Raw genomic sequence first — 27,562 nt, forward strand, 5'->3', positions numbered from 1 at the left:
TTACTATAGGAGTAATAATTATTATTATTTTGTAATGGCAACAGAAATTTTGTATGATAGAAATATATCAGAACTGTCGGAAAACTCGGAACTTAAATCTCATGAACATTGAATGGAAAGCTAAAAAACTTACATTTAAAAAAAAAAAAACTTACTTTTTTGCAATGCAATAATAAATTCTGAGTATTTATTTGCAAGGAATGAACCTTTATTAATCTGGATTTAGGAAACAAAAAGTAATAAATGCAAAGTGCAAACCCCAGAAGGAGAAGGGGTCAGGAGTGTTTCAGTCCACTGTCTATCTAATCCCACGAACTTTGGGGTCTAATCTTCTCTACGATCACTTACGTGTTGTCATCTCCCTGATTTATGATTACATCTATGCCCTAAAACATATAAAACTTTGTTTATAGAAAACCAGATAACCTTTAAGATTTACAAATGCTATATAATTAGTATGTATATAACCAAGCATTTAAATAATTATTTGATTGCTTTACCGCTGGTTTTTTTTTTGGTAAACAATTTCTTTTCAGTATCTGGAAGTGTGAAAAGGGTAAACAAATATCGTATATTATGAATATACAACCAAAAATAATATGAAGCTTTCTTCATTTGCAGAGCAACCAAAAATAATATCGTAAAATCCAGAGTGGTTCACGTACTAATTGGAGTGAACAATCCTACTTAAGTAAGCCTTGTCAATAAACAGTGAACCCAAAGAATAGGAAAAGGACAAAAGAAAGCCGTTTGATAGAAAAAATGATTTAAAAAGAAACTGAGCCGATAAGAAAACTTTGCTGTGGAAAGTTAACCAATGAGGAAACGACAGGTCAAATCGGAGTTCTGAGAGTCTGCCATTTTAATGCTCAGTCTGTTTTATTTGACTGTCTCTCTCACACCCTATCCTCCCCTCTCCTTCTCAGTCCCTCAGTTTCCTCTTAGACCAGGTCCAGTAGAGGGTCTTCCTCTATTTTGGGCACAGTATCATATGCGAATTGGGTTTTAAAAAAAAGAAAAAAGGTCCAACTCGGAAGGGGCGGTTCATCCCGTCGACCCTGAAGACTCCGTATGCGAACCACGTGGCATCCGTCGGTTGGGTGTGGAAAGCGCGTCATTTTGGGGGAAAACAAAAAAAAAAACCAGAGAAAGAAACATTTCTCTTTCTTCCCCGATTTTCTTCTTCTCTCGTTCGTCTTCTCGCGATTCCGTCGTCACCGCGTGTTTCGTCGATTATTCCCGGTGGAGGTGCAATCCGAACATCGATCTTCAGTCCCCATAGTCCTGGTAAGCTTCGGTTCCTTCTATTTTTATGTGTTTATTTCGATTTCGCGATTCTAGGGTTTGCGATTTTTGGGGGAAAAAAATTCGGGTTGAAATCGGGTGTTTTTTTGTTCGATTTCGGTGGATTAGAGGGTTTAGCGGTTGTCTTTGGTACCCCAAATCTAGTATTCGGTACGAATTTAGTAGATTTGCAAACCCTAGATTCGTTGAAATTTTAGGGTTTTCGAAATTGGTCATAAATTTTGGGGGTTTCATTTTGGGATTGGAATTGGCCTCTAATTCGTTCATTTAAAACCGTAATATCCTTATTTCGAATACGATTTCATGGTTTCAAGATTGCAAAATCTGAATATTGGTGCGATGAACTAAGTTTATTTGGGGCTTTGTGTTGGTATTCAAACTGGGTCAGGGTCGATACATTATCAAGATTCGTGTGTATCTTAAAAGCCATTTGCTTCTTATTTGTTGTTTGCTATATGGTATTTTGCTATATGATTGGCTTCTTATGGTTATATGAACTGGTTAATCGCTTATGAGTTTTTGGTTGAAATGGTTACTCATTTGTTGTTTGCTATATATTAGTAGATGAAATGATCATATTGCATAAGTTCATATCATATTGTAATCATCTGAGTTCATATAGTTTAGCTAATCATATTGTTTAGAACTGGGATAGGATTGATTACTAAGTAGGGTAACATTAAATTTTTTAACTTCGGCTCAATTAATGTACTTGTTTTAATTCTCTTTTTATCTTTTGTTGTGAGGATAATATGGACTCAACGGAACAAGGGTTTGGCTTCGTGGCTTCATCTTCTCCGATGGTGTATGGTCCACCGAAACAGGTTAGTTCTCCTGTAACTTAATGGTTTAGCTGAGTAGTTTAGATGGAACGTGGTATATTTGTGTTTATTGCTTGATAGGACTTGTTAGGTGTAGTAATAATATCCACCTGTTCTCAAAAACTCTCAAAACATGTTCTGAAAATAAAGCCAAAGCTTTAACTAATAATAAGACACCCAACCAACACTTACAAGACACATAACCACTACCATTAAGACACTTAAAAGACATTCAACCATAAATCAATTACTCTCTTTTAACAAATCCTTTACTTATCTACTTCACTCTTTCTTTCACGCCTCTCTTCACTCTTTCTCTTTCGCTTCTTCTTCACTCTTTCTCTTTCGCTTCTTCTTCACTCTTCCAACTCGGTGACTATCATTATTGTCTTCACTCTTTCTTTCACACTTTCTTTCATCGACATGGATTCTCAGAACTCATTTACGCCCTCTGAAGGGTTTGTTCACCTTCTAAGTAGTCAGTTAAACCCTGAATCGTACTCTCCGTGCATAGACTTAGGATCATCAGACATTCCCTTGTTTAGCACACAAGGATCTGATGGTCCTCCTGATATTGCAATGAAGAGAAAACTCTGGAGTCCGAAGGAAGACTTGCTCCTGATTAGTTCTTGGCTCAACACCAGCAAGGATCCCATAGTGGGCAATGAACAAAAGGCCGGTGCATTCTGGAAGAGGATCCAGATCTATTACAACGGATGCGAGGAGCTTGGAGATCTGCCAAGAAGGGAATGGTCGCAGTGCAAGCAACGATGGGGAAGGATTAATGACCACGTATGTAAATTTGTGGGTTCATACGCAGCTGCACAGAAAGAAAAAAGTAGCGGTCAGAATGAAAACGATGTAATGAAGCTTGCACATGAAATTTTTTTCAACGACTACGGCGTTAAGTTTGCCCTCGAACACGCATGGAGAGAGCTGATGTTCGACCAGAAATGGTGCACGACCAGCTCACAAAAGGATGGTGCATCTGTCAAAAAACGAAAAGTAGAAGACTCGGCACAGTCATCATCGTCGATGCCTGGAAGCGTGAATGAAAGTGAAGTTGAGGCTCGCCCTGCTGGTGTCAAGGCTTCGAAGGCCAATGCGAAGAAAGCAGGCGGTGTTAAGGGTGAAAACAAGGATATGCAAGAGTTTTCTTCCATCTTAGCTATGAAACATAAGGACCTTGAAATGAAAGACAAGATTAGGGACAAGAGGATTCTTGAGAGCCTCTTAGCTAAGCCTGGACCGCTAACTGAGATTGAAATCTCACTGAAAAACAAGTTGATCAGTTCTGTGTATGGTCTTTAGGGTACATCTATTCAGTCGGTATGGTTTGGACAGAAAAACAAGTTAGTGGCTGTTGTTTTATCCTTAACTCTATTCAGTCGGTATGGTTTGAGTCATATTGTTCTTTGCCTTAGAATACGATCTTTCATGTATTAAGTTGTTGTTGGATGTTTGGTATGATCTACTATTTCATGTTGGTGTTTTCTTGCTTAAAGATTGATATTCATTCGGTATTGTTTGAGTGAGATTGTTATTTGCCTTAGAATATGATATTTCATGTATAAAGTTGTTGTTTTATGTTTGGTATGATCTTCTATTTCATTTTACTTGCTTCTGACCTGCACGTTTTTTTTTTCAGGAAGTGTCACAGCAAGTTGGGCAGTACAACAACCCTGACACGTCCGTGACTATATGCTCAAATCAAGGAGGGGCCATTTTCTGTTGTTGTTTTCCCTTGTAACCGCATATTTTGTCTTGTAATATTGACCATATGTTCCCGAAGTAGAATTGTAGCCACATCTTTGAACTTTAAGCCGTCTATTTATATGTCTTATAACTATTGTATGTTCATTCGTAGCAAATTTCCTTCTTCCTCATTTTCTCATATTGATCTGCAATCACTTCATCTTTCCTACATAGCTTGGTAAACTTCTTTTATATTCAAAAACTCTTTCTCTCCTTATCCTCTCCCACAAATTTCTAAATACATACTATGGCGGCATCATCAAGCAATGATCGATTGGATGATGCATATGATGATGCAGTTGATGATGCATTAGATGATGCATTAGATGATGCATTTGATGAGAAGTTTGAAGCCATGTTCAATTCGTTTGTAAAACAAAATGAAGAAAAAATGAAAAAGAAAAAAAGAGCGTACATTGAAAGAGAGCGTGAAAAAGGTCACTTGCGGTTATGGAATGATTATTTCAGTGATGATGCAACTTATCCGCCACATATTTTCCGACGACGATTTAGAATGACCAAAGATTTGTTCATGCGTATTGTCACCCGACTTGCCGATGAGGTTCCGTACTTCCAGCAAAGAAGAAATGCCACCGGAAGATTAGGGCTATCTCCTCTACAAAAATGCACGGCAGCAATCCGTATGATGGCATATGGTACCGCAGCGGATGCAGTTGACGAATATCTCCGGCTAGGTGCTACTACGGCATTGTTATGCTTGGAACATTTCACTGAGGGTATAATATCCTTGTTCGGAGATGAGTATCTAAGAAGACCCACAGCTGATGATCTTCAACGGTTACTGAACATTGGAGAGCAACGGGGCTTTCCCGGAATGATAGGAAGCATCGATTGTATGCATTGGGAGTGGAAGAATTGTCCAACTGCATGGAGAGGACAATATACACGCGGGTCAGGAAAACCGACAATCGTTTTAAAGGCAGTTGCATCACAAGATCTTTGGATATGCACGCGTTTTTTGGACCTCCAGGTACATTAAATGATATTAACGTTCTTGATCGTTCACCAGTTTTTGATGACATCTTGTATGGTCGGGCTCCAAAAGTGAGATATTCGGTAAACGGTAACGAGTACCATTTGCCATACTATCTCACAGACGGAATTTATCCTAAATGGGCAACATTTATACAATCAATTCATCTTCCTCAAGGAGAGAAAAACAAATTATTCGCAACAACTCAAGAATCCGTCCGGAAAGATGTGGAGCGGGCTTTTGGCGTTCTTCAAGCCAGATTTGCAATAATAAAAAATCCGGCGCTTTTCTGGGATAAAGAAAAAATTGGCAAGATTATGCGGGCCTCTATCATATTACACAATATGATAGTAGAAAACGAACGACATGGCTACATTTGATACAATTTAGAAGACTTCCATCAAGATGAAGAAAGCAGAAATTCGCATGTCGATATGACGTATTCTACCCGTATGTCTACAAATGTCCAAAATTTGATGATGGCAAAACGAAACGAAGTCCGTGACAACCAGATACATCAACGATTAAAAGAGGATTTAATAGAAAATATATGGAATAAGTTTGGTTAAGTTTTTAAATTTTTTCATGTATTGTATGTTTCTAATTTCCTTGTATTAAATTTTACTCTTATATATTGTATGTTCTAAAATAATGTGTAATAAATTGTATTTCTTTTATTATAATAAATGTGTGTTTTTGTTTAAAAAAAAAATCTAAATTTCAAAAAAAAAAAATAAATCTCGGGATGAACCCCAAAATGGAATTCACTACTGGAACCCCTATTTTCACCCGAGTTCTTCCCAAACCACCCAACTAAAAAATATAGTTTTTTAATGCTGATGAACCCCTCTAAGGGGTTCACTAGTGGACTTGCTCTTACCTTTTCTTTGTCCTTTCTTTCATTTCCAATTTTTCTATAAAACTTTATTTATCAATATATAGCATTACTACATAATTTATAATATTGTTATTATTATGATATATCATCATGTTCATCATTGCGCCTTGCGACTGTTCTTACCACTGTTATTTAACTGTTGGAGTTTTAGAATCCTGGAAACTGAAAAGATTGAATAATGTGATCTAAAGCCTCTATTACTACCCTATTCTTCTGCATTAATTCATATTATTAAAAAATATATATTGAACTCGACTGAATACATTTTTTTTTCTTTTATTGTCAACGGTTCAAAAATACAATATCTATATAATCTTCTCAAAATTTTAATATAACTCAGTAATTGAATATACTAATTAAATAAATAATTTGTAAAATGAATTAGACGCGTAAGAACAAAGTAATTTTGTTATATCATAGGTTTAGAGTTGCACAACTTTAAGATTCCCTCCAGGGCCGACTTCTACTTTGTAGCGTTTAAAGTTCGACTTTTTTCTATGCTTTGTGCTTAGTACTTTAAATGGAAAACAGACCACTCGTAGTGACGTTTAGTGAAAATTAATATCGCAAGGGCCACAAAAACGAGAAATGGGCCTAAATCTGGGCCAGTCCATTGCATTCTATCTCATTTTTGATTAATCAATTTTGTTTTTTTTGTTTTTAATTCAGAACACGTATTACAAAATTTGGCTGACGTTGACTGCCCATCACCCCAGCTCCTTCTCTGTCATTTGCTTTCCGAATAATGGGTGGCATTAAACGACATCGTGTAAGCGTCGCACGAACCTTCTTCCTCCTCTCTTCGCATCTTGAAACAAAATTCGATGTGCTCTCACTTTCAATTCTGGGCGTGATCTAGTAGGAATCGGCAGCGAATTTTATATTTTGTTCCACTTTCGAAGTCACAATCTCGACGAACTCTTTCTAGCAACTACCTCTTCTTCTGATATTTCAACTGTCTTTTCTTCTTCTTCTTCTTCTTCTTCTGCTAAGCCAACCTTCATATACATATATTTTCTTCCGATAAACTGGGAGTCTGTGTGTTTTAGTTTTTTTCTTATTTGTATGAGGAGGCAAACTTTCTGAGAGGTTGAAATGAAGTTTTCGAGCTGGATTTTGATCTTCCTCGTTTGTAATCTTACCGTCTCGACGATTTCTGCTTTCCGTCTGAGCCGAAGTCAACCAACCGAGCGAATTTCAGGTGAGTTCTATCTACTCATGCAGAGATGTTAATCTCAGGATTTAGTGAATGATTGCTTTTCCCCAATTTTTTACTTGGATTAAGCAGTAGTGAGCTCTGTGGTCATCAACTTACACAGCGACTCGAATGAGGACTAGGGTTTATTTTTGGTCTAAGTCTTTCTGTGATTGATTTTCATTTTCACGCATTGTTTTGGAGTCTAATTGAATCTGGGGATAGTGTAAAGCAGGATGCATATTGATTTGTCATGCAAGAAACAATAGTCATTCAACAGTTAGCCAATCCAGTATCATGTCATTTTGATCTTTTTAACTTTAGTTTTGCAATATCTCTGAGTTTCTGTAGAATTTCTTACTTATCTATCCATAGCCTTTCCTTAGTGATATCCATGTTTTGATGCTCGAATCAAAATCACGTGAACTTTAAGTGTGTGCGTGGTTTTTTTGTTTTATGATGTGTAGGTAGTGCTGGTGATGTGTTGGAAGATGATCCCGTGGGAAGACTGAAAGTCTTTGTTTATGAGCTTCCAAGCAAATACAACAAGAAGATACTACAGAAGGACCCGAGATGTCTCACCCACATGTTTGCTGCTGAGATCTATATGCAACGGTTTCTTTTGTCCAGTCCAGTTCGAACACTTAATCCTGAGGAAGCTGATTGGTTCTACGTCCCAGTGTACACCACTTGTGATCTCACTCCAAACGGGCTTCCTCTGCCCTTTAAATCTCCCCGAATGATGAGAAGTGCTATTCAGCTCATTGCTTCCAACTGGCCTTACTGGAACCGCACTGAAGGAGCTGACCACTTCTTTGTTGTGCCTCATGACTTTGGAGCCTGCTTCCATTATCAGGTAATCCAAATAATCTTCTCTGAATCTCTTGTTATGTGCCCCTGCTTCATCTATGCTTTCTGCACAAAACTTGATGCACATTGTGAATGATTGTGTGCTACTGTTTGAAATTATCTCTAGCTCTGCAAGTTGTGAAGAAAACATTGTTTCATACATTTTAACTGAATCATAGACAATCCAGTTAAATACTGTTTGTGTTTGGAATATTTTTTGGGGCTGAGTTATGTGCATGTTTCATGATGTCCCCCTGTACCTCCTTCTGAACTAACCAAAAGTCCGTAGCTAGTGTTGAGTAAATCTTAATACTCAGTGTTATACTCTCTAACATTGGCAATTAACTTGACTTCCAAGCCCTTTTTGATGTAACAAAAGCTTTTATTTGGACGTAAGCCGTAATATATCCCTTCCGCCATGACTACCAAAGATTCTTTCCAGCTATACTGCAAACTTAAAAAAATACGCACTGATCTCTTGTTTTTCTTCTACTGTGGCAGGAAGAGAAGGCAATAGGAAGAGGAATACTACCCTTGCTTCAACGGGCTACACTGGTGCAGACATTTGGTCAGAGAAATCATGTTTGCTTAAAAGAAGGTTCAATCACTGTTCCTCCGTATGCTCCACCGCAGAAGATGCAGTCACACTTGATTCCCGAGAAAACTCCTCGATCCATCTTCGTTTATTTCAGAGGATTGTTTTATGACGTGGGAAATGACCCCGAGGGTGGTTATTATGCGAGGTAATTTGATCTGAATGCTTAACCATGCAATGAAGGTTCATAGACTTACTACCATCCCTGAATTGCTCATATAATCAGCGATGATATTTTCTTTGTCAAAATGGGCACAGGGGCGCACGAGCAGCTGTGTGGGAAAACTTCAAGGACAATCCACTGTTCGACATCTCAACAGAGCACCCGACAACATATTATGAGGACATGCAGAGAGCAATCTTCTGCTTATGCCCACTTGGATGGGCCCCATGGAGTCCAAGACTTGTGGAAGCCGTGATCTTCGGTTGCATCCCTGTGATCATAGCAGACGACATCGTCCTACCTTTTGCAGATGCGATCCCTTGGGAAGATATTGGTGTGTTTGTTGATGAGAAGGATGTTCCTTACCTGGACACAATACTGACATCGATCCCACCGGAGGTTATACTGAGAAAACAGAGGCTGTTGGCTAACCCGTCGATGAAACAGGCGATGCTGTTCCCGCAACCGGCTCAACCAGGGGATGCGTTTCATCAAGTGTTGAATGGATTGGCTCGTAAGCTGCCTCATGAGAGGAATGTGTATCTTAGACCAGGTGAGAAGCTGTTGAACTGGACGGCAGGACCGGTTGCTGATCTGAAACCTTGGTGAGGACAAAGGTGATAGAAGAGAGGTGGAATTTGATAGAATTGATTCTTTTGGTTATTGGTTGTTCTCTTCTTGTTTCTGTATTTTGTAGAATCAGAACCCTTTTTTCTTCTTTTTATTTGTTCTGTAGAACGGAAAATGCTTCATCATTGTAATGAAACTAGAATCTTTTTGAGAGTTTGACATTCCACGAAAAAAAAAGAGCCAAAATTGGTTCTCGTTCTCTTTACGTTTTTCAATCATTCTAGAGAAAATTGAAATCGAATGCATCTTTCTCTATGTGTATAGGTTTGTTGTGTTCACAGATGAAGTGAATTTAATGAAGTGAATTTATCTATGGCAAAAATTAATTATTCTTCTCGTGAAGTGGAACCTCGTATGAAAAAAGGTAAATTGCCGTTTACTAAACTAGTAGAGAAATAGTGATTTTTGTTAAAAAGTCCGACCTGCCGGAATCGAACTAGCGACCTAAAGATTTCTTTGGGAGAACCCACTACAGTCTTCCGCTCTACCAACTGAGCTAAGGTCGGTTACTAATTTGATTCGTTATTGATTATACATAATTTATAATTACGAGAACTCTAAGTGAAGCTCACCACCATTGACTTACCAAGTGGGATTGATTTTCATACCAAAAAGGAGTGAATGAAGTGGGATTGAGTTTCAAAAAACCTTTGACCGAAAACGATGGCACTAGACGAAAGCAACATAATTTATTCAAACGTTAACGAAACTTTCAACAACCCTCAGAAGTTTATCTCACGTCTCTCTGCAAAGAATTTGCCGGTCACCGCCTCTTCAGAGAGAACCATGCTAAGCCAAACTCCGGTATCAGCTGCATCTTCAGGCGACATATTTCCGGCGTAGCCAGTCATTGCAGTCTTCACCCAACCAGGACAAAAGCTATTAACATAAATCTTCTCTCCCTCTTGTCTCCTCAAAAGTTCTTTAGCTACTAGTCTCGTGTATCCGTTGACGGCAAGCTTAGACATGGAGTAGTCGGTGAATGTCTGAGGCCACCCGCCTGACTCCCAAGTTTTGTCTTTTACTTGGTCGATGAACTTAGACACAGTTCGGTCTATGAGTTCTTCCGTCAGCAAATCCGGATTGCTTAGCTTCTCTCTCAACTCTACATTTGCAAGTCTCTGCACAGGAAAACGCATGCAGTTTCACGGCAATTTCTTTCAATTACAATTCAAAGATAAGAGTGAAATGGTTTACTTACATTACGTCTTCCATTTACTCGACCTAGCCTGGAACTAACGTTAACAATACGAGCGCCCTGAGGAGACGGTCTCATCAGTGGTATCATAGCTTTTATCATGTTTTTGGTTCCTTGGTAATTGATAGATATAACTGTCTCAGCAAATTCAACCGAATTATCTGAGCCGAGATTGTAGTTGACTCCTGCGTTGTTCACCTGAAATTTTACAGTCACACGAACGAATGCATATAATCAGCTAAAGAAAAAAAAACAGAAGAACTATCCTCTAACATTACATATCCATAGGATCTTACGAGAATATCTAGACCTCCAAATGTTTGCTTAATCCAGCAAGCAAACTCTTTAATCGACGAGGAGTCACTGACATCAAGCTGATGAAAATCAACTCTGAGACCCTCTTGGTTCCTCAAGGAATTAACTGCTTCAAGACCAGCATCCACGTTTCTGGCTGTAAGAACAACCGTCAATCCGTGGCTCGCAAGCTGCCTTGCGATTTCGAACCCAATTCCTCGGTTTGAACCGGTCACCACTGCTACATTTTCACAAGACCACCATCTACAAAGCATTCAACGCCTAATCAGAAATCAGAAGAGGGCATGAAAGACATAATTTTTTTCTTTTCAGTTTCTCCAAAACCTATTGGTTTAGTTAACCCATATCTATAAGTACCAACGGTATGAACATAAACAGAGTCAATGGTATGAACATAAACACTCGATCTCTATCTCCAAATCCAGAACAATACAAAGCTAAACTCATCAAACAATTTGACAACTATAGCTAAAACACTGTACGGGAACCTAGAAATGGACGTAAGCAAGTCATAGTATCATAGTAGAGATTAACACCTCAATGATAGCACAATGCTTGTGAAACTGAGATTTCCGCAGAGCAAATCGCAATGATATTGGTAAACAAACCAGCCGAATTAATTAGGTTCGATTCATACCTCTGGCGGTCAGAGTAAGGAATGGTTCGAAGGAGAGAGATCTCCTGCATCCTTTTCTCCCTTCTCTCCCGCGCTTTCTCCTTGTTCGTCATCGCCTTCTTCCTCGGCCTAGTTGTGTTGGGGGTGTACGGTTTGTAGTAGTCTTGTCCGCAGGGAATCAAATTCAATATATCAGCCGAGTGATCTAAATTATTTAATGGGAACCTTCAACTTTTGACAAAAACACATATTAGCCTTAAACCTTTTAATTTCACTATTTAATCCAATTGCAGCGACAAATCTTTCTTCCTTCCAGATTCTTCTCAACAGATATTGACATATTACAAGAGCTCTGTTTCACAACTCTATAAAACACAAAAATGTTACTTTCCGAAGATTTAAGTAAGACCTTCAATCCAGCTGCTAGCGTCTTGCTTCTTTGCTTTGGTCTTCTTCATCAGTCTCCTCAACTCCATAACACTTGTCCAATCTCCTTTCTCGCCATGAACTCTACACAGAACATCATAAGCCGCGGGATGCTCTCTTCTCAGCCTCGAGATTCCCTCAGCAGCAACTTCACCGAGCTCCAAACATGAATGCAATCCGCAAGCCCTGAGCAAAGCCCCCCAAATAACAACATCTGGCTCAAAAGGCATTCCCTTTATCAATCTCTCTGCTTTATCTAAGTGACCGGCCCTCGCAAATAGATCCACCATACATGCATAATGCTCCTTCTCTGCAGCTATACCAAGCCTACCCATCAACATGAACTGTTTTTGCCCTTTTTCCACTAGCCCAGCATGAGCACAAGCCGATAACAAGTTAATGAAAGTCACCTGATCAGGCCTGTAACCACACTCTATCATCTTCTCGAATTCCTCTAAAGCATCCACTCCTAATCCATGTCTTGCGAAACCTCCTATCATCGAATTCCATGAAGCCGGATTCTTCAAAGGCATCAACTTAAACACACGTGAAGCAGCGGTAATATCACCTGACTTGGCATACATATCTATGAGCGAAGTCGACAGGACTATGTCACAAGCCATTCCGCGCTTTGTGACCATTGAGTGCACTTGTTTCCCCATAAGAAGCGACGAAGAAGCTGCACACGCTTTTAAAACAGTCGAAAATGTGTAGTGGCTTGGCCTATTATTCCAAGATTCAACCATTTCCCGAAAAAGCATCAGAGCTATTCTAAATTCCCTGCTCTGTACGTAGCCATTGATCATCACAGTCCAAGAAAAGACATTCTTTTGACTCATTCGATTGAACAATTCTCTAGCTTTATCGATCTTGGTGTTGTTTATGTATCCAATTAACATTGTGTGCCAAGTAATGATGTTCCTCTCCGGCATTTCACCGAATGCTCTCTCACCATCTTCCACAAAACCTAATTTCATGTAACCCGTAATAAACACATTCCACGACACCACATCCTTGAACAAAATATCCTCAAAAACTCTTTCTAAACCCCTGAAATCTCTAAAGCTTGTGTAGGCTCGTAACAAAGCAGACCCAGTATAAGGGCTTAAGCTAAGCCCTAATCGAATAGCAAGCGTGTGAATTTGCAAAACAGAAACCTTAAACGTAGATCCCAATACTGCATCCATTATCGCAGGGAGGGTAAGCTCATCTGGATTCAACCCAGATCTCCGCATTGCTATAAAAAAACTAACAACACTTTCTGGATCTCTGGTTTTCTTCAAACCCATGAGCATGGTGTTCCACGACACCATATCTCTGACAGGCATTTGATCGAACACCTGGTGAGCTTCCAACATAAGACCACGCTGAACATAAGCAGTAATCATCATGTTCCATGTTGAATTGTCCAGCGATGTACGGTTTCGATCAAACAGCTTGCGTGCTTCAACCAAACCATCCTCCCGCAAGTGATCGTTGATCAAACGGTTGAGAGTAGCCTTTGGTATCGTGAAAATCCGGCGCGAAAAATGTCCGCATAGAAAAGTTGCACTTGTCTCTAACGTGCGCATTTAGCCAAATGAGCGGGTCAAGTTTTCACACCCAAAGCGGGTTATTAGACTGGATCCAAATTCAATTTGTACTAAACTACAAACAAGTGTAATTAAATAATTGTAATTAATCTTTGGTTATCTATCATGTCACATAATTATAATCTGTAGTTATCTATCATGTTACATAAGTAAATGTTATTGAAAGAGGATAGCTAAATAGTTATCATGTAACATAATTATAATCTGTCGTATGTTGTTATCTATCATATGTTACATAAATGTTATTGAAAGAGGACACCTACATAATACCGGGTTTGTGACGAGAGCGATGACCTCATTAGATACACGTGTCAAGTACGTATACCGGACCTAGCGTCTACGTCTCTGCGCTTATGGGCGTTCGCATTTCACATGATAAATAGATAACTCTCGAATTGTTCCTCGTAGGCACTCTCCATAGCAATACAGACTTTTTTTTTTTCTCCGATCACCGATGAGAGTGTCAAGTTTAACAAACCTTTAAAGAAGCGGGAAAATCATCAGTTTGCTGGGAATCTCCTTTATCCGGTACCCACGTAAACTCTCTCTCTGTTTGCCATCGTTTTTTTTCCTCTGTGTCTAAATTTCGCGATCGAATTCTTGGAATTTCGCAATCGAATTTCGGGTTTGGAATCCAAAATCTAGACACAGAGATTGAGAACGATAGTTCCGTAGTATATGCGTTCGGATATTGGAAGTCATATTAAAGGGAGTTCCTGTCTGTGTCTCTGTTTATGGATGTTCTGAAATTTTAGATTGTTTGTGTTCAAAGTTTGATTGTAATTCAGGGTTATACGAAATGAGCTTCCGATTTATCTGTTCTAGCTAGCTTCCATGAGTCACGGGTTGTTGGAAAATTTTCAAATTTTGGTGGTTAAGTATGCGCATATGCTGAAAATCCTCTAGTTAAACAAGGCCTCTAACTGGTTTTTCCTCTAGTGTTTATAGTATGATTCCAATCAAATTCGAACAAAACTTTAGAGATATTTATGCATTAATGATTAGTTTCATTTTGAGTTTCATTTCTTACCATACTGATCTGGAAACAGGACAGAATGGCTCGTTATGGCGGGAGATCGCTGAAATCTTCCTTAGTTCTTCTTCTGGTCGCATTGAGCACATCACGTAGCCACGGCTTTCTTGGAACCGAGAAAAAGATAAAGTCTGAAGTTTTCTTATCACCAAAACTGGTGATGAATCCAGGAAACGCTGCAAATCCTTTCCTATTCGACATCGACTTCCCGAGAGGGCATTACGGCCTCAAAGGTTTCGATGCTGAAATGGTTGACGAAGAAGGCAATCCCGTACCTCTACACGAGTTATATCTTCACCACTGGGTTATTCAACCTTACTATGTTCGTAAAGGTTTTGAGCTTTCACAGCGAGACATGCCTAGAAATCACGGATTTGCGAGGCAAGATCCCGGAAGGAATCTTGGTTCGAAATCCGATTTTATTCTTGTCAACAATGGAGGGCTGTGCAGGAATAATGTAAGACATTACTTTGGTTTAGGATCAGAAACCCGCAAAACCTCGACGTATCTTCCTGATCCTTACGCGATTGAAATCGATAATCCTGAGGAAAGGCCTGATGGATATGAATTCAAATGGCTTCTAAACCTTCACGCGATAGACACAAGAGGCGTTGTAGATAAATCAGGATGCACCGAGTGCCGTTGTGATCTGTATAATGTAACCATTGATGAGTATGGTCGAGCTATAAGACCCGACTACAATGGAGGTTTATACTGCTGCTACGATAAGACGCAATGTCGGGTGAGAAATGGATTTGACAATGGGGAGAAAACAAGAAGTGTGTATCTGAAATATACCGTGAAATGGGTTGATTGGGATAGCACGGTTTTGCCCGCTACGATTTATATCCTCGATGTTACAGATTCTTGGGAACGATCACAAGGATCAACAGGAGATAGCCAGGAACATTATTGCCATGTCAGTAAAAAAACTTTCGCATCTTTGCTTAATACCTTTACTTAGCATTCTTTCTAAAAAAATGATCGGTGTCTTATGTCTTTTCAGATTGAATACGAGGTGAAACCGTGCAAAACCAATGGCGATGGATGCGTGGATGTCAAGAAAAAGAGCTTAATGATGCCATTTAACGGGTATATTGTTTACGGCGTAGCTCACCAGCACGCGGGTGGTATCGGTGGTGCTCTATACCGAGAGGTAATAAAGTCTGATTTTGTTTAAGCTAATGCAGAACCAAACATTAAAACTTTTTACTGAATTGAGACCATTGTGTTATGTGGATTGATCAGGACGGTGAGAGAATTTGCTCTTCGATGCCAAAGTATGGCAATGGAGACGAACCTGGAAACGAAGCTGGTTACATTGTTGGAATGTCGTCTTGTTACCCTGAACCTGCAGTGAAAGTGACTAAGGGAGAGACATTGACCTTGGAGTTTAATTACAGTACCACCAATGGTCATACCGGAGTTATGGGACTCTTTTACATCCTCGTTGCTCAGCAGCTACCTGAACCGGAGAGCTCCTTGCCTGCACTCTTTCAGGTAACCACCCGGTGCCGGAACTCGGTTTATTCAGACCGGCTTCAACACATACACGGTTTTTGAGATATTGCCATGTGGTTACTTTACTTATGTTAGTATTCATCATATCTTTGCAGGCACATGCGAAAAGCATGAGCGTTTTAGCCTTCCTTGCGGTGATGGTGGTGGTGGCGGTTATTGTTCTAATAGCCGCCGTGGTATACCGGAGACAGAATCGGGAAGATGGTTACCAATCACTTAGCACTTGAAAGTAAAACTATATGTCGGCTAGATATTTTTCTTTAGTGTGATATGTCGACCTAGAACTATAAATAAAAGAACTAGACCCATGGGCGGGTGTAAGGTTTATTTTGTAACAACATTTAAGAAATGTATACTGGAGTTGGTGTATTAAAATGATTGAGTTTTATATGATCAGATGGCATTTTAAATACAGTACGATTCATAAAAATATTAATCATATAATACCATAAGTTTTGTCAACGAATGTTTTATCGTTGACGACAGATGTAGACATGTAGTATATTTCATATTTGGCAGGCAATATAAATAATTATATAGCTTTATAGCTCTGTACGTAGCCATTGATCAAAAGACATTCTTTTGACTCATTCGATTGAACAATTCTCTAGCTTTATCGATCTTGGAGTTATTTATGTATACAATTAACATTGCGTGCCAAGTAATGATGTTCCTGTCTGGGATTTCACCGAATGCTCTCTCACCATCTTCCACAAAACCTAATTTCATGTAACCCATAATCAACACATACCACATCCTTGAGCAAAATATCCTCAAATGCTCTTTCTAAACCCTGAAGTCCCTAAAACTTGTGTAGCCTCTTAACAAAGCAGACCCAGTATAAGGGCTTAAGCTAAGCCCTAATCGAATAGCAAGCGTGTGAATTTGCAAAACAGAAACCTTAAACGCAGATCCCAATACTGCATCCATTATTGGAGGGAGGGTAAGCTCATCTGGATTTAACCCAGATCTCCGCATCGCTATAAAACACTAACAGCACTTTCTGGATCTCTGGTTTTCTTCAAACCCATAAGCATGGTGTTCCACGACACCACATCTCTGACAGGCATTTGATCGAACATCTGGTGAGCTTCCAACATATAAGACCACGTTGAACATAAGCAGTAATCATCATGTTCCATGTTGAATTGTCCAGCGATGTCCGGTTTTGATCAAACAGCTTGCGTGCTTCCACCAAACCATCCTCCCGCAAGTGATCGTTGATCATACGGTTAAGAGTAGCCGTTGGTATCGTAAAAATCCGGCGCGAAAAATGTCCGCATAGAAAAGTTGCACTTGTCTCTAACGTGCGCATTTAGCCAAATGAGCGGGTCAAGTTTTCACACCCAAAGCGGGTTATCCAACTGGATCCAAATTCAATCGGTACATATTCTATTAAAACAAAAGCACATTTAGTGTTTGCATTCAAACACTCACAAAGTTTTTTAATAATATTTTATTTTATTTTTATATTTAATTTCCAAAAATTAGTTATTAATTTAGATATTTTTAAATTTCCTAAAATCTAGGTCATCTTTAATTTAAATTTCAAATTATTAGAAATTTAATTAAATTTAGTTACAAAATTTTGCATTCAATTTAATTTAAATTCAAAAAATTCAAAAAAAATTATAATTAAATTTTATTACAAAAATTTAGATAATAATTTTAATACTTTAAAAATCTCTTACATACAAGAAAGATTTAATTTTAAATTTTAAATTTAAATAATATTTTTATTAAAATGCATAGTAAATAAATATTTTATCGTATTTTATCATAAACAATCGGTCTAAAATATCAAATATTTGAGATTAATAAATATTTATATTATACAATAATATGATCGAACTGATTAGAATTATATATATATATATATATTTAAGGTTCATGAGTTAATTTATTGCAACATGTAAGATATTAAGATGATTTGAGATAATTAAACTAACAAGTTAGCCCGTTTATATATATATATATATATATATATATATTTTTTAATAGCACAAATAGTAAATAAATATCTTATTATATTTTTTATAATCAATTGATCCAAATATTCCATATTAGTAAATATTTATAGGGTTATACAATTATAATTATAGTCTTATACGGGTTAGTTTGTCAAAACATGTAAGATATTAAAAATGATTTAAGACAACTAAACGGATAGATTAGCAAATTCATAGATATATAGATTGTTTATGTGTAAATCTAAATTCATATAATAACAAAGTTTATAATTAACATTAGATCAATATATACTTAATTAACGTATACTCTTATTCTACTAATATACAAATTTTACTGTTTAAAATTAAATATGATAACAATTTTTTAATTTAAAAAAATAAATAAAAAAATAAATTATATCTAAAAAAAGATAAATGTAACTTATATTAGAAATAAAAAATAAAATATTATCGTGCGGACGCACGGGGTTAAAATTTAGTATTATATCAAAACAGTAACACCTTTTTTAAACAGTTTTAAATCTATCCTAATATATTTAAATATTATTTTAAAAAACACATTTTCTTTAATATAAAAATTTAATTCTAAAAATTAGATATTAATTTAGATAACTAAGGATTTCCTTAAATATACATTATATTTAATTTAAATTCAAACTATTTTTTGTAATAACATTAATTTTAAAAATAAATATTAATTTAAATTACTTTAGATTTTCTTAAATATAGATCAGATTTAGTTTAACATTGAAATCCAAATAATATTTTCAGGACAACAAATATAATTAATGAATACCTTATTGTATTTTTTAATCATATTCAATTAGACTAAAATTTTACATGTTAAAAACAAATAAATATTAATATTATTGGTAATTTGATGGAACGGGTTATGTTATTTTATAATTGTGATTTTATGTGGATTGGTTTATCAAAACATACAAGATATTATAATAAATATTATTTTAAAATGAGGAAATATTTATATTATATAGTAATATGAACAGACGGATTAGAATTATAGTTTTATAACTATAGTTTTTTTTGGATTAATAGAATGAGTGAGTTATAAATATGTTTTTATAATAAATTTTATTTTTCGATTAATAGAATGATTAGGTTAGAATTATGTTTTTATGATTGTGATCATAATAATACTAAAAAAATATAAAACATAAATTATATCTAAACATAAAAACAAATTTTTAACACTTATTAAAAATTATATCTATAAAAATATATATTACAAATTGATTAAAAAAAATCGTGTGCGGATGTAGAGGATAAAATTTAGTTGATAATTATAATCTGTGGTGGTCATCTATCATCTCACATAAATGTCGAGTATTTTTATTGTGCAAGAGAATTGAAAGAGGGTAAATTAAACCGGGTTAGTGACGAGAGCGATGACCTCATTGGATACACGTGTCACGTATACCGGAGCTAACGTCCTACGTCTCTGCGCTTATGGGCGTTCGCATTTCACATGATAAATAAATATATAACTCTCGAATTGTTCCTTGTAGGCACTCTTCATAGCAATACATCTGCTTTTTCTCCGATACACCGATGAGGGTTTTAACAAACGTTTAAAGAAGCGGGAAAATCATCGGTTTGCTGGGAATCTCCTTTATCCGGTTCGTACCCACTTAAACTCTCACTCTCACTCTGTTTGTCATTGGCTTTTTTCCTCTGTGTTTAAATTTTTCGCGATCGAATTCTGGGAGTTTCGCAATCGAATTCCAGGTTTGGAATCCAAAATCTAGACACAGAGATTAGGAACGATTGTTCCGTGGTGTATGCGTTCGGAGTCATATTAAATGGAGTTCCTGTCTGTGTCTCTGTTTACGGATGTTCTGAAATTTTAGATTGTTCGTGTTCAAAGTTTGATTGTAATTCAGGGTTATACGAAATGAGCTTCCGATTTCTCTGTTTTTGCTGGCTTCCATGAGTCACGGGTTGATGGAAAATTTTCAAATTTTGGTGGTTTAGTATGCGCATGTGCTGAAATCTTCTGGTTAAGTTTAGGGTCAAAGTGGGTTTTCCTCTAGCTCAAATTTTCGAACAAAACTTTTGAGATATTTATGGGTTAATGATTAGTTGAATTTTGAATTTCATTTCTGACCTCTCTATACTGATCTGGAAACAGGAGAGAATGGCACTTTATCGCGGGATCTCTTCCTTCGTTCTTCTTCTGGTCGCATTGAGCACATCGCCTAGCCATGGCTTTCTTGGGACCGAGAAAAAGATAAAGTCTGCAGTTTTCTTATCACCAAAACTGGTGATGAATCCAGGATCAGTTGCAAATCCTTTCCTATTCGACATCGACTTCCCTAGAGGGCATATCGGCCTCAAAGGTTTCGATGCTGAAGTGGTTGACGAATCGGGCAATCCCGTCCCTCTACACGAGACATATCTTCACCATTGGGTTGTCCAACCTTACTATGTTCGTAAAGGTTTCGAGCTTTCACAGCGAGACATGCCCAGGAATCACGGATTTGCGAGGCAAGATCCCGAAAGGAATCTTGGTTCGAGATCCGATTATATTCTTGTAAAAAATGGAGGGCTGTGCAGGAATAGTGTAAGACATTACTTTGGGTTAGGATCAGAAACCCGCAAAACCTCGACATATCTTCCCGATCCTTACGCGATCGAATTCGATAATCCTGAGGAAAGGCCTGATGGGTATGAATTCAAATGGCTTCTAAACATTCACGCGATAGACACAAGAAGCGTTGTAGATAAATCAGGCTGCACGGAGTGCCGGTGTGATCTGTATAATGTAACCATTGATGAGTATGGTCGAGCTTTAAGACCCGGATACAATGGAGGTCTATACTGCTGCTACGATAAGACGCAATGTCTGGTGAGAAGTGGATTTGATAATGGGGAGAAAACAAGAACTCTGTATCTGAAATATACCGTGAGATGGGTTGATTGGGATACCACGGTTTTGCCCGCTAAGGTTTATATCCTCGATGTTACAGATTCTTGGGAACGATCACAAGGATCAACAGGAGATAGCCAAGAACATTATTGCCATGTCAGTAAAAAACTTTCGCATCTTTGCTTAATACCTTTACTTAGCATTCTTTCTACAAAAAGATCGGTTTCTTATGCTTTTTTTCAGGTGGAATACGAGGTGAAACCGTGCAAAGCCAATGGAGATGGATGCGTGGATGTTAAGAAAAAGAGCTTAATGATGCCATTCAACGGGTATATTGTCTACGGCGTAGCTCACCAGCACGCGGGTGGTATCGGTGCTGCTCTATACCGAGAGGTAATAAAATCTGATATAGTTTGAGTTAATGCAGAAGAATCAAACATTGAAACTTTTTACTGAATTGAGACCCGTGTGTTGTGGATTGATCAGGACGGTGAGGGAATTTGCTCTTCGATGCCAAAGTATGGCAATGGAGACGAACCTGGAAACGAAGCTGGTTACATTGTTGGAATGTCGTCCTGTTACCCTGAACCAGTAAGAGTGACCAATGGAGAGACATTGACCTTGGAGTTTAATTACAGTAATACCCATGGTCATACCGGAGTTATGGGACTCTTTTACATCCTCGTTGCTCAGCAGCTACCTGAACCGGAGAGCTCCTTGCCAGCACTCTTTCAGGTAACCACCCGCTGCTGGAACTCGGTTTATTTAAACCGGTTTCAACACATACACGGTTTTGGAGATACATGCCATGTGGTTACTTTATTTATGTTAGTATTTTTCATATCTTTGCAGGCACATGCGAAAAGCGTGAGCGTTTTAGCCTTCCTTGCGGTGACGGTGGTGGTGGCGGTTATTGTTCTAATAGCCGCCGTGGTATACCGGGGACAGAACCGGGAAGATGGTTACCAATCACTTAGCAAGTAAAACTTATGTCGACTAGATATTTTTCTTCAGTGTGATATGTCGACGTAGGATTATAAATAAAAGAAGGTGTTGTTGTCCTCTTCCTGTAATATCAACTTCTGAAATGTGTACGTTTAAGAAGTTTGCTTGTCAAATATGGGATACAATATGCATCACACGAGACGCATTGGTTAATGCCTTGTGGACTTTGTAAGTTATTAGACGAGGTTAAAAGGCCTCAAGAAACCAACAAGAAATCTTAAATTTTAATCTTAAAAGGCCTCAAGAAACCAATAACAATGTTTTTGTATTCATTGTTTTGGAAGTTTAGTTTCATTGTTCTGGTTCAAAGCAACTAAACCGGTTTCACTGTTACTGTTAAAGTCCAAGCTAGGCCGGCTTCATTTGAGTGGTGTTTTCTGTGTCTACGTGGAAGCATTCGAAGTGGTTGAGGAAAAATAATGGACAAGTCCGTCCAAGGAAGATTGATTTGTGGCAGATATTTTGCATCAACAAAGTGTCAAATCTGTGATCTCACTTTTCCTACACAATACACACATTGTTGTTATTGTTTTCGTTCCAATCGTCGTTGTCTACATATTTATATTAGAGTCGGTTCGAATCAGAGACAACAGTTTGTCCAATGAGTATACTTATTGGATTCTGATTTTGAATTCTTTTGGTTTTGTACTTGTTCCTGGACTGAGGGACTCTTCCAGGAATGAAGGAACCCTAGAGTCGTCCAAGCTATGAATTTTTCATCCAGGTTTCATTAATCAGCAATGGAGGCGGGAAAATCCAACCAGAATCCGGGTAAGAAGCCCGGAGGAGCCGCGACGATGGATCACGTGCTCCTGGCCTTACGCGAGACGAAGGAGGAGAGAGAGACCAGGATTCGCAATCTGTTCGAGTTCTTCGACAATTCGAATTCAGGGTACTTAGACGACACCCAGATCGAGAAAGGTCTGTCTTCGCTTCGGATTCCTCCAAAGTACAAGTACGCTAGAGATTTGCGTAAGGCCTGCGACGTGAATCGAGATGGTCGCGTTGATTACGAGGAGTTTCGTCGCTACATGGACGCTAAGGAGCTTGAGCTCTATATTATTTTCCAGGCCATTGATGTCCACCACAATGGCGACATTTGCCCAGATGAGCTATGGGAGGCTCTTGTTAAGGCTGGTCAGTGATTCTGATCCCATACTATTCCATCACTCCTGTTGTTACTTTTCAACTATCAAAAGAGGAAACTTTTGTGCTTAAATTGCCACTTACTTGTATTATATTGTTTCGGTGACTTGAATCTGAAAATGCCACTGTTTTCAACTGTTCTTGTTAGCTTACCCTTATATGCAGCAGTTTTTTTTTTCCTTGTTGGTTGTTTGATGTATTTCTTATGTTATGCGAGCTGTTTGTTGGGTATCATTCTTTCCATTTTTAGGAGGTCCATAACTTCGATTTTCCTCGAAGATAATGTTTGAGTAAAAAAGGAAGAGCTTTTTTAGTGATGGTATCTTTTGCTTTTATATGAATGAGATAGTTTAATCAGTCTGTTATAGATAGATTTGTGTTTCAGGAAAATTGAAGTGTGTAAATCTTTCATTGATCCCTTGAAAATAGAAACTTCTTAACCAGGCGATTCAACATATTAATCTGTGTATCCTTTGCCATTGTCCTTGTTCACAAAATCGTGGGCTGTGAGTTGCTTTATTGGGTTTCATGAAAATTCTCTCAGTTAGTCTAGTGGCAAATTTAGCTCTTTTATTGTGTAACAGTGTCTTCGACCTAGATAACCCACACAGTTATGTTCTTGTAGGCATTGAAATTAGTGATAAGGAACTGGCTTCTTTTATGGACCATGTTGATAAGGACAACAACGGTATTATAACTTTCGAAGAGTGGAGGGACTTTCTTTTGCTACACCCTCATGAAGCCACAATTGAGAACATTTATCATCACTGGGAAAGAGTATGCTTAATAGACATCGGGGAGCAAGTTGTGATACCTGATGGTATAAGTACACACGCTCAAAGAAGCAAATTACTTCTTGCGGGAGGACTAGCCGGAGCTGTTTCTAGAACCGCAACCGCGCCTCTAGACCGTCTGAAAGTTGTTTTGCAAGTTCAAAGAACAAAAGCAGGCGTTGTCCCGACCATCAAGAAAATATGGAGAGAAGATAAGTTGTTGGGTTTCTTCAGAGGTAACGGGTTAAATGTAACGAAAGTTGCTCCCGAAAGTGCTATAAAGTTTGCTGCTTATGAAATGCTGAAACCAATAATCGGAGGAGCGGATGGTGACATTGGTACAAGTGGTAGGCTTTTGTCTGGTGGATTGGCTGGTGCAGTGGCCCAAACCGCTATTTATCCTATGGATCTGGTGAAGACTCGGTTACAGACTTGTGTGAGTGAGCTTGGGAAGACACCAAAGCTGTGGAAACTCACCAAGGAGATTTGGATACAAGAAGGACCTCGAGCGTTTTACAAGGGTCTTTGTCCTTCTCTTCTTGGGATTGTCCCTTACGCAGGAATCGACCTTGCTGCTTACGAAACTCTGAAAGACTTGTCGAGAACATATATTCATCATGACACCGGTTACGGTTAGATAGTAATCGATCCTTACGAGTTTCTTTAAATTGTAAATTCTTAATCTTTCGCATGATCCTAAACAGTTTGTATTGTGCAGAGCCGGGTCCTCTTATACAGCTCGGATGTGGAATGACGTCTGGAGCTCTTGGAGCATCGTGTGTTTACCCGTTGCAAGTCGTACGAACAAGGTGAAACTCAAAATTATAAGCTTTTTTTTTTGTTTGTTTTCTGTCTGCGTTTTTGAACTGAGTTTAGTAATTTATTATCAGAATGCAAGCTGATAGCTCAAACAATACAATGAGGCAAGAGTTTCTGAAGACGCTAAAAGGCGAAGGTCTAAGAGGGTTTTACAGAGGAATCTTTCCCAATCTTTTCAAAGTCATTCCTTCCGCAAGCATTTCGTACCTTGTTTACGAAGCTATGAAGAAAAATCTGTCCATTGATTAGACAGCAAGAACCTAATGCAATGTTCACAGATACACTGTGACAACTCCTTGATGATGGCGAAAAAAAAACACTTGAGCTTCTCCGGGTTTTATGTTGTCGGTGAAGCTCATTGGACTGTAGAATTGTAACTTGAGAATCTGAGAAGAGAAATATATTGGTTCTGCTTCAGTAGTTTCGTGAGTCCAAAAAGAGTTTTCTCTAGTAGAAATTTTGAGAAACCTTTCGTCACTGGTTTTTTTCCTTTAAAAGAGAAAGCTTTGCACCATTTGAAGTCATATTTCGATGTCCATAGAATCTGGAGAAGCTCTTAAGATCAGCTGAATGATAAATTCTAAGACTTGTGTGTATCTCAACCTGAAAGTTGAGAATTTACTGAAGCTGTGTAAAACCCTTAGACATCTGCATCAGTTTCATGCCCAATTCATCACTTCCGGGCGAATCTCCAACGATTTCAACCAGAACTCTGTTTTCACCGATATCCTCTTCGCCATCACCTCTATCGCACCGTCTCCGACAGCGACACTGAGTTTATCGAATTCGATTTCAACGTCGGCGTCGAATGTGGTCGTGAGTTATGCGACTTCGCTTTTCAGATTCATCACAAACCCATCAACGTTTTGCTTCAATACGATCATTCGGGTGTATACGCTTCATGCCCCGTCTCTGTCTCCCCACCGTTTCTTCGTCCAGATGCGACGTCGTTCGATTCCTCCCGATTTCCACACCTTCCCTTTCGTATTCAAGGCTTGTGCGAAGAAGGACTGTAGTCTTACATTAGTCAAGACGCTGCATTGTCAAGCGTTGAGATTCGGATTGGTGTCTGATTTGTTCACGTTGAACACTCTCATTCGGGTTTACTCGTTGATTACCCCAATAGAGAGTGCCTTGCAGCTGTTCGACGAAAATCCCCAGAGAGATGTTGTTACGTACAATGTGTTGATCGACGGATTAGTGAAAGCCCGTGAGATAGTTCGTGCACGAGAGTTGTTCGATTCAATGCCCTTTCGTGATTTGGTTTCGTGGAACAGTCTCATTGCTGGGTATGCGCAGATGAACCATTACAGAGAAGCAATCAACCTCTTCAACGAAATGATTGCTTTGGGTTTCAAACCAGATAACGTCGCGATTGTTTCGACTCTTTCAGCTTGTGCACAATCAGGGGATTTAGAAACAGGGAAAGCTATTCACAATTACGCCAAAAGGAACAGACTTTTCATAGATTCGTTTTTAGCTACTGCATTGGTGGATTTCTATGCGAAATGTGGTTTCATCGATACAGCAATGGAGATCTTCAACTTATGTTCAGATAAAACGTTATTCACATGGAATGCAATGATCACTGGTCTTGCGATGCACGGTAACGGCGAGCTGACAGTGGATTACTTCCGTAAGATGGTTAGTTCTGGTATCAAACCGGATGGAGTAAGCTTCATAAGTGTTTTAGTGGGTTGTAGCCATTCTGGTCAAGTTGATGAAGCCAGGAAGCTTTTCGACGAAATGGGATCTCTGTATGATGTTGATACAGAGATGAAACATTACGGGTGTATGGCGGATTTGCTTGGAAGAGCAGGGTTGATCAAAGAAGCAGCGGAAATGATTGAGAAAATGCCTAAAGTTGGAGGAAACAGAGAGAAACTCTTAGCGTGGAGCGGTTTGCTGGGTGGGTGTAGAATCCACGGGAACATAGAGGTTGCAGAGAAAGCTGCAGAGAGAGTTAGGACGTTGAGTCCAGAGGATGGAGGAGTGTATAAAGTGATGGTGGAAATGTATGCAAATGCAGAGAGGTGGGAGGATGTGGTTAAGGTTAGAGAAGTGATGGAAAGAGACAAGAAAGTGAAGAAGAGTGCTGGATTTAGTAAAGTTATGTCCTAATTCTTATGTTGACAAAATGATTTGTGCTACCTGCAGCTGCCGTCTCTATACAACTTCCTGATTAAAGAAGTCAAAGCAATCATTAGAAGACTCTGTCTCTGTAAGAGACTCTTGAATTGTTTTAATGGGCCCAGCCCAATAATTATGTTCAACTAGCAGTGCACGTAAAAGAGCTCGCTTTTGATTGACCTCTTGAACAAGGTTGCAGACATTTCTTTCCTAAGTGCCTACAAGTCTATTATTTAGTATGGGACAAGTGAGAGTTAAAGAAATGTATCTGTTATAGGCGGCAACTGTGGAAAAAAAGAAGAAACCAGATGTAGGAGAGAGCTCAAAGAGTGAAGATACGATGGAGAAGAAGGAAGAAACCGCGCCACCGCGCAAAGGGCAACTAAGACGTAAGAATTAGAAGAGTTTTCCTACTGTAGAGAGAGGGAAGGCAAATTTTCGAGATGTGAAAAGGGAGAGGAATATGTAAGTGAGACGTTTCTTGATAGCCAAATTGTAGTTTTGTTTTATTCTTTTTATCTCAAAAAAAGAAAAAGAAAGTGATTGTAACCAAAATAACGGCCCATTCCTGGTCTTCAATGGCCCACGAAACCACTAATGGGCCACTGAAGTAGTGGTAATGGACCACGGATCCTTCAATGGCCAATTAATGGCCTGGCTCAATACCGATCCTTCAAAGGCCCATTAATGGCCGATTACCGTTCTTTCGATTATTGGCTCAGTAACGATCATTCAAAGGCCCAGTGTTGGCCCATTACCGATCCTTCGATGGGCCAATAATAGCCCTTACCGATCCTTCAAAGGCCCATTTATGGACCATTATCGATCTTTAAATGGCCCATTTCCGATCCTTCAAAGGCCCATTACCGGCCCATTACCGATCCTTCAAAGGCCCATTACCGATCCTTCAAAGGCCCATTACCGGC

General features: G+C 38.6%; 8 protein-coding genes across 9 annotated transcripts; 6 read left to right on the forward strand and 2 right to left on the reverse strand.

Moving 5' to 3' along the window:
* Positions 1 to 4,128: 4,128 nt before the first annotated feature.
* Positions 4,129 to 4,881, forward strand: LOC112083371. Its single transcript, XM_024151041.1, has one exon. The coding sequence runs from the start codon at positions 4,129 to 4,131 to the stop codon at positions 4,879 to 4,881; it is 753 nt and encodes a 250-aa protein (XP_024006809.1).
* A 1,612-nt stretch (positions 4,882 to 6,493) lies between these two features.
* Positions 6,494 to 9,358, forward strand: LOC18012950 (probable beta-1,4-xylosyltransferase IRX10L). The gene is made up of 4 exons (XM_006394401.2): positions 6,494 to 6,974; positions 7,436 to 7,824; positions 8,319 to 8,560; positions 8,671 to 9,358. Exons 1-4 carry the CDS (start codon positions 6,869 to 6,871, stop codon positions 9,182 to 9,184), a joined length of 1,251 nt encoding a protein of 416 aa, XP_006394463.1. The 5' UTR covers positions 6,494 to 6,868; the 3' UTR covers positions 9,185 to 9,358.
* A 507-nt stretch (positions 9,359 to 9,865) lies between these two features.
* Positions 9,866 to 11,488, reverse strand: LOC18012951 ((+)-neomenthol dehydrogenase). 2 transcript variants are annotated; one of them, XM_024151406.1, is made up of 5 exons: positions 11,356 to 11,488; positions 10,700 to 10,961; positions 10,407 to 10,601; positions 10,239 to 10,326; positions 9,866 to 10,187 (listed from the first exon to the last, which is right to left on the reverse strand). In XM_024151406.1, exons 1-5 carry the CDS (start codon positions 11,445 to 11,447, stop codon positions 9,928 to 9,930), a joined length of 897 nt encoding a protein of 298 aa, XP_024007174.1. In that variant the 5' UTR covers positions 11,448 to 11,488; the 3' UTR covers positions 9,866 to 9,927. The 2 variants fall into 2 exon arrangements, with proteins under 2 accessions (XP_024007174.1, XP_006394464.1); XM_006394402.2 differs by having other exon boundaries at positions 9,866 to 10,326.
* A 244-nt stretch (positions 11,489 to 11,732) lies between these two features.
* LOC18013040 (pentatricopeptide repeat-containing protein At2g21090) lies at positions 11,733 to 13,331 on the reverse strand. Its single transcript, XM_024151042.1, has one exon. It carries the CDS (start codon positions 13,329 to 13,331, stop codon positions 11,733 to 11,735), a length of 1,599 nt encoding a protein of 532 aa, XP_024006810.1.
* A 1,076-nt stretch (positions 13,332 to 14,407) lies between these two features.
* Positions 14,408 to 16,318, forward strand: LOC18013134. Its single transcript, XM_024151069.1, has 4 exons — positions 14,408 to 15,304; positions 15,392 to 15,541; positions 15,634 to 15,885; positions 16,002 to 16,318. Exons 1-4 carry the CDS (start codon positions 14,408 to 14,410, stop codon positions 16,131 to 16,133), a joined length of 1,431 nt encoding a protein of 476 aa, XP_024006837.1. The 3' UTR covers positions 16,134 to 16,318.
* A 3,063-nt stretch (positions 16,319 to 19,381) lies between these two features.
* Positions 19,382 to 21,995, forward strand: LOC18013147. The gene is made up of 5 exons (XM_006394407.2): positions 19,382 to 19,513; positions 20,026 to 20,919; positions 21,007 to 21,156; positions 21,250 to 21,498; positions 21,616 to 21,995. Exons 2-5 carry the CDS (start codon positions 20,032 to 20,034, stop codon positions 21,745 to 21,747), a joined length of 1,419 nt encoding a protein of 472 aa, XP_006394469.1. The 5' UTR covers positions 19,382 to 19,513; positions 20,026 to 20,031; the 3' UTR covers positions 21,748 to 21,995.
* A 65-nt stretch (positions 21,996 to 22,060) lies between these two features.
* Positions 22,061 to 24,915, forward strand: LOC18013185 (calcium-binding mitochondrial carrier protein SCaMC-1). The gene is made up of 4 exons (XM_006394409.2): positions 22,061 to 22,905; positions 23,540 to 24,319; positions 24,406 to 24,496; positions 24,578 to 24,915. Exons 1-4 carry the CDS (start codon positions 22,509 to 22,511, stop codon positions 24,753 to 24,755), a joined length of 1,446 nt encoding a protein of 481 aa, XP_006394471.1. The 5' UTR covers positions 22,061 to 22,508; the 3' UTR covers positions 24,756 to 24,915.
* Positions 24,916 to 25,013: 98 nt separating this feature from the next.
* Positions 25,014 to 27,073, forward strand: LOC18013186 (pentatricopeptide repeat-containing protein At5g61800). The gene has a single exon (XM_006394410.2). The coding sequence runs from the start codon at positions 25,077 to 25,079 to the stop codon at positions 26,625 to 26,627; it is 1,551 nt and encodes a 516-aa protein (XP_006394472.2). The 5' UTR covers positions 25,014 to 25,076; the 3' UTR covers positions 26,628 to 27,073.
* The last annotated feature ends 489 nt before the right edge of the window (positions 27,074 to 27,562 follow it).

This window comes from Eutrema salsugineum, unplaced genomic scaffold (genome assembly GCF_000478725.1).
Source record: "Eutrema salsugineum unplaced genomic scaffold, Eutsalg1_0 scaffold_6, whole genome shotgun sequence".
In the NCBI taxonomy this organism is placed as follows: domain Eukaryota; kingdom Viridiplantae; phylum Streptophyta; class Magnoliopsida; order Brassicales; family Brassicaceae; genus Eutrema; species Eutrema salsugineum.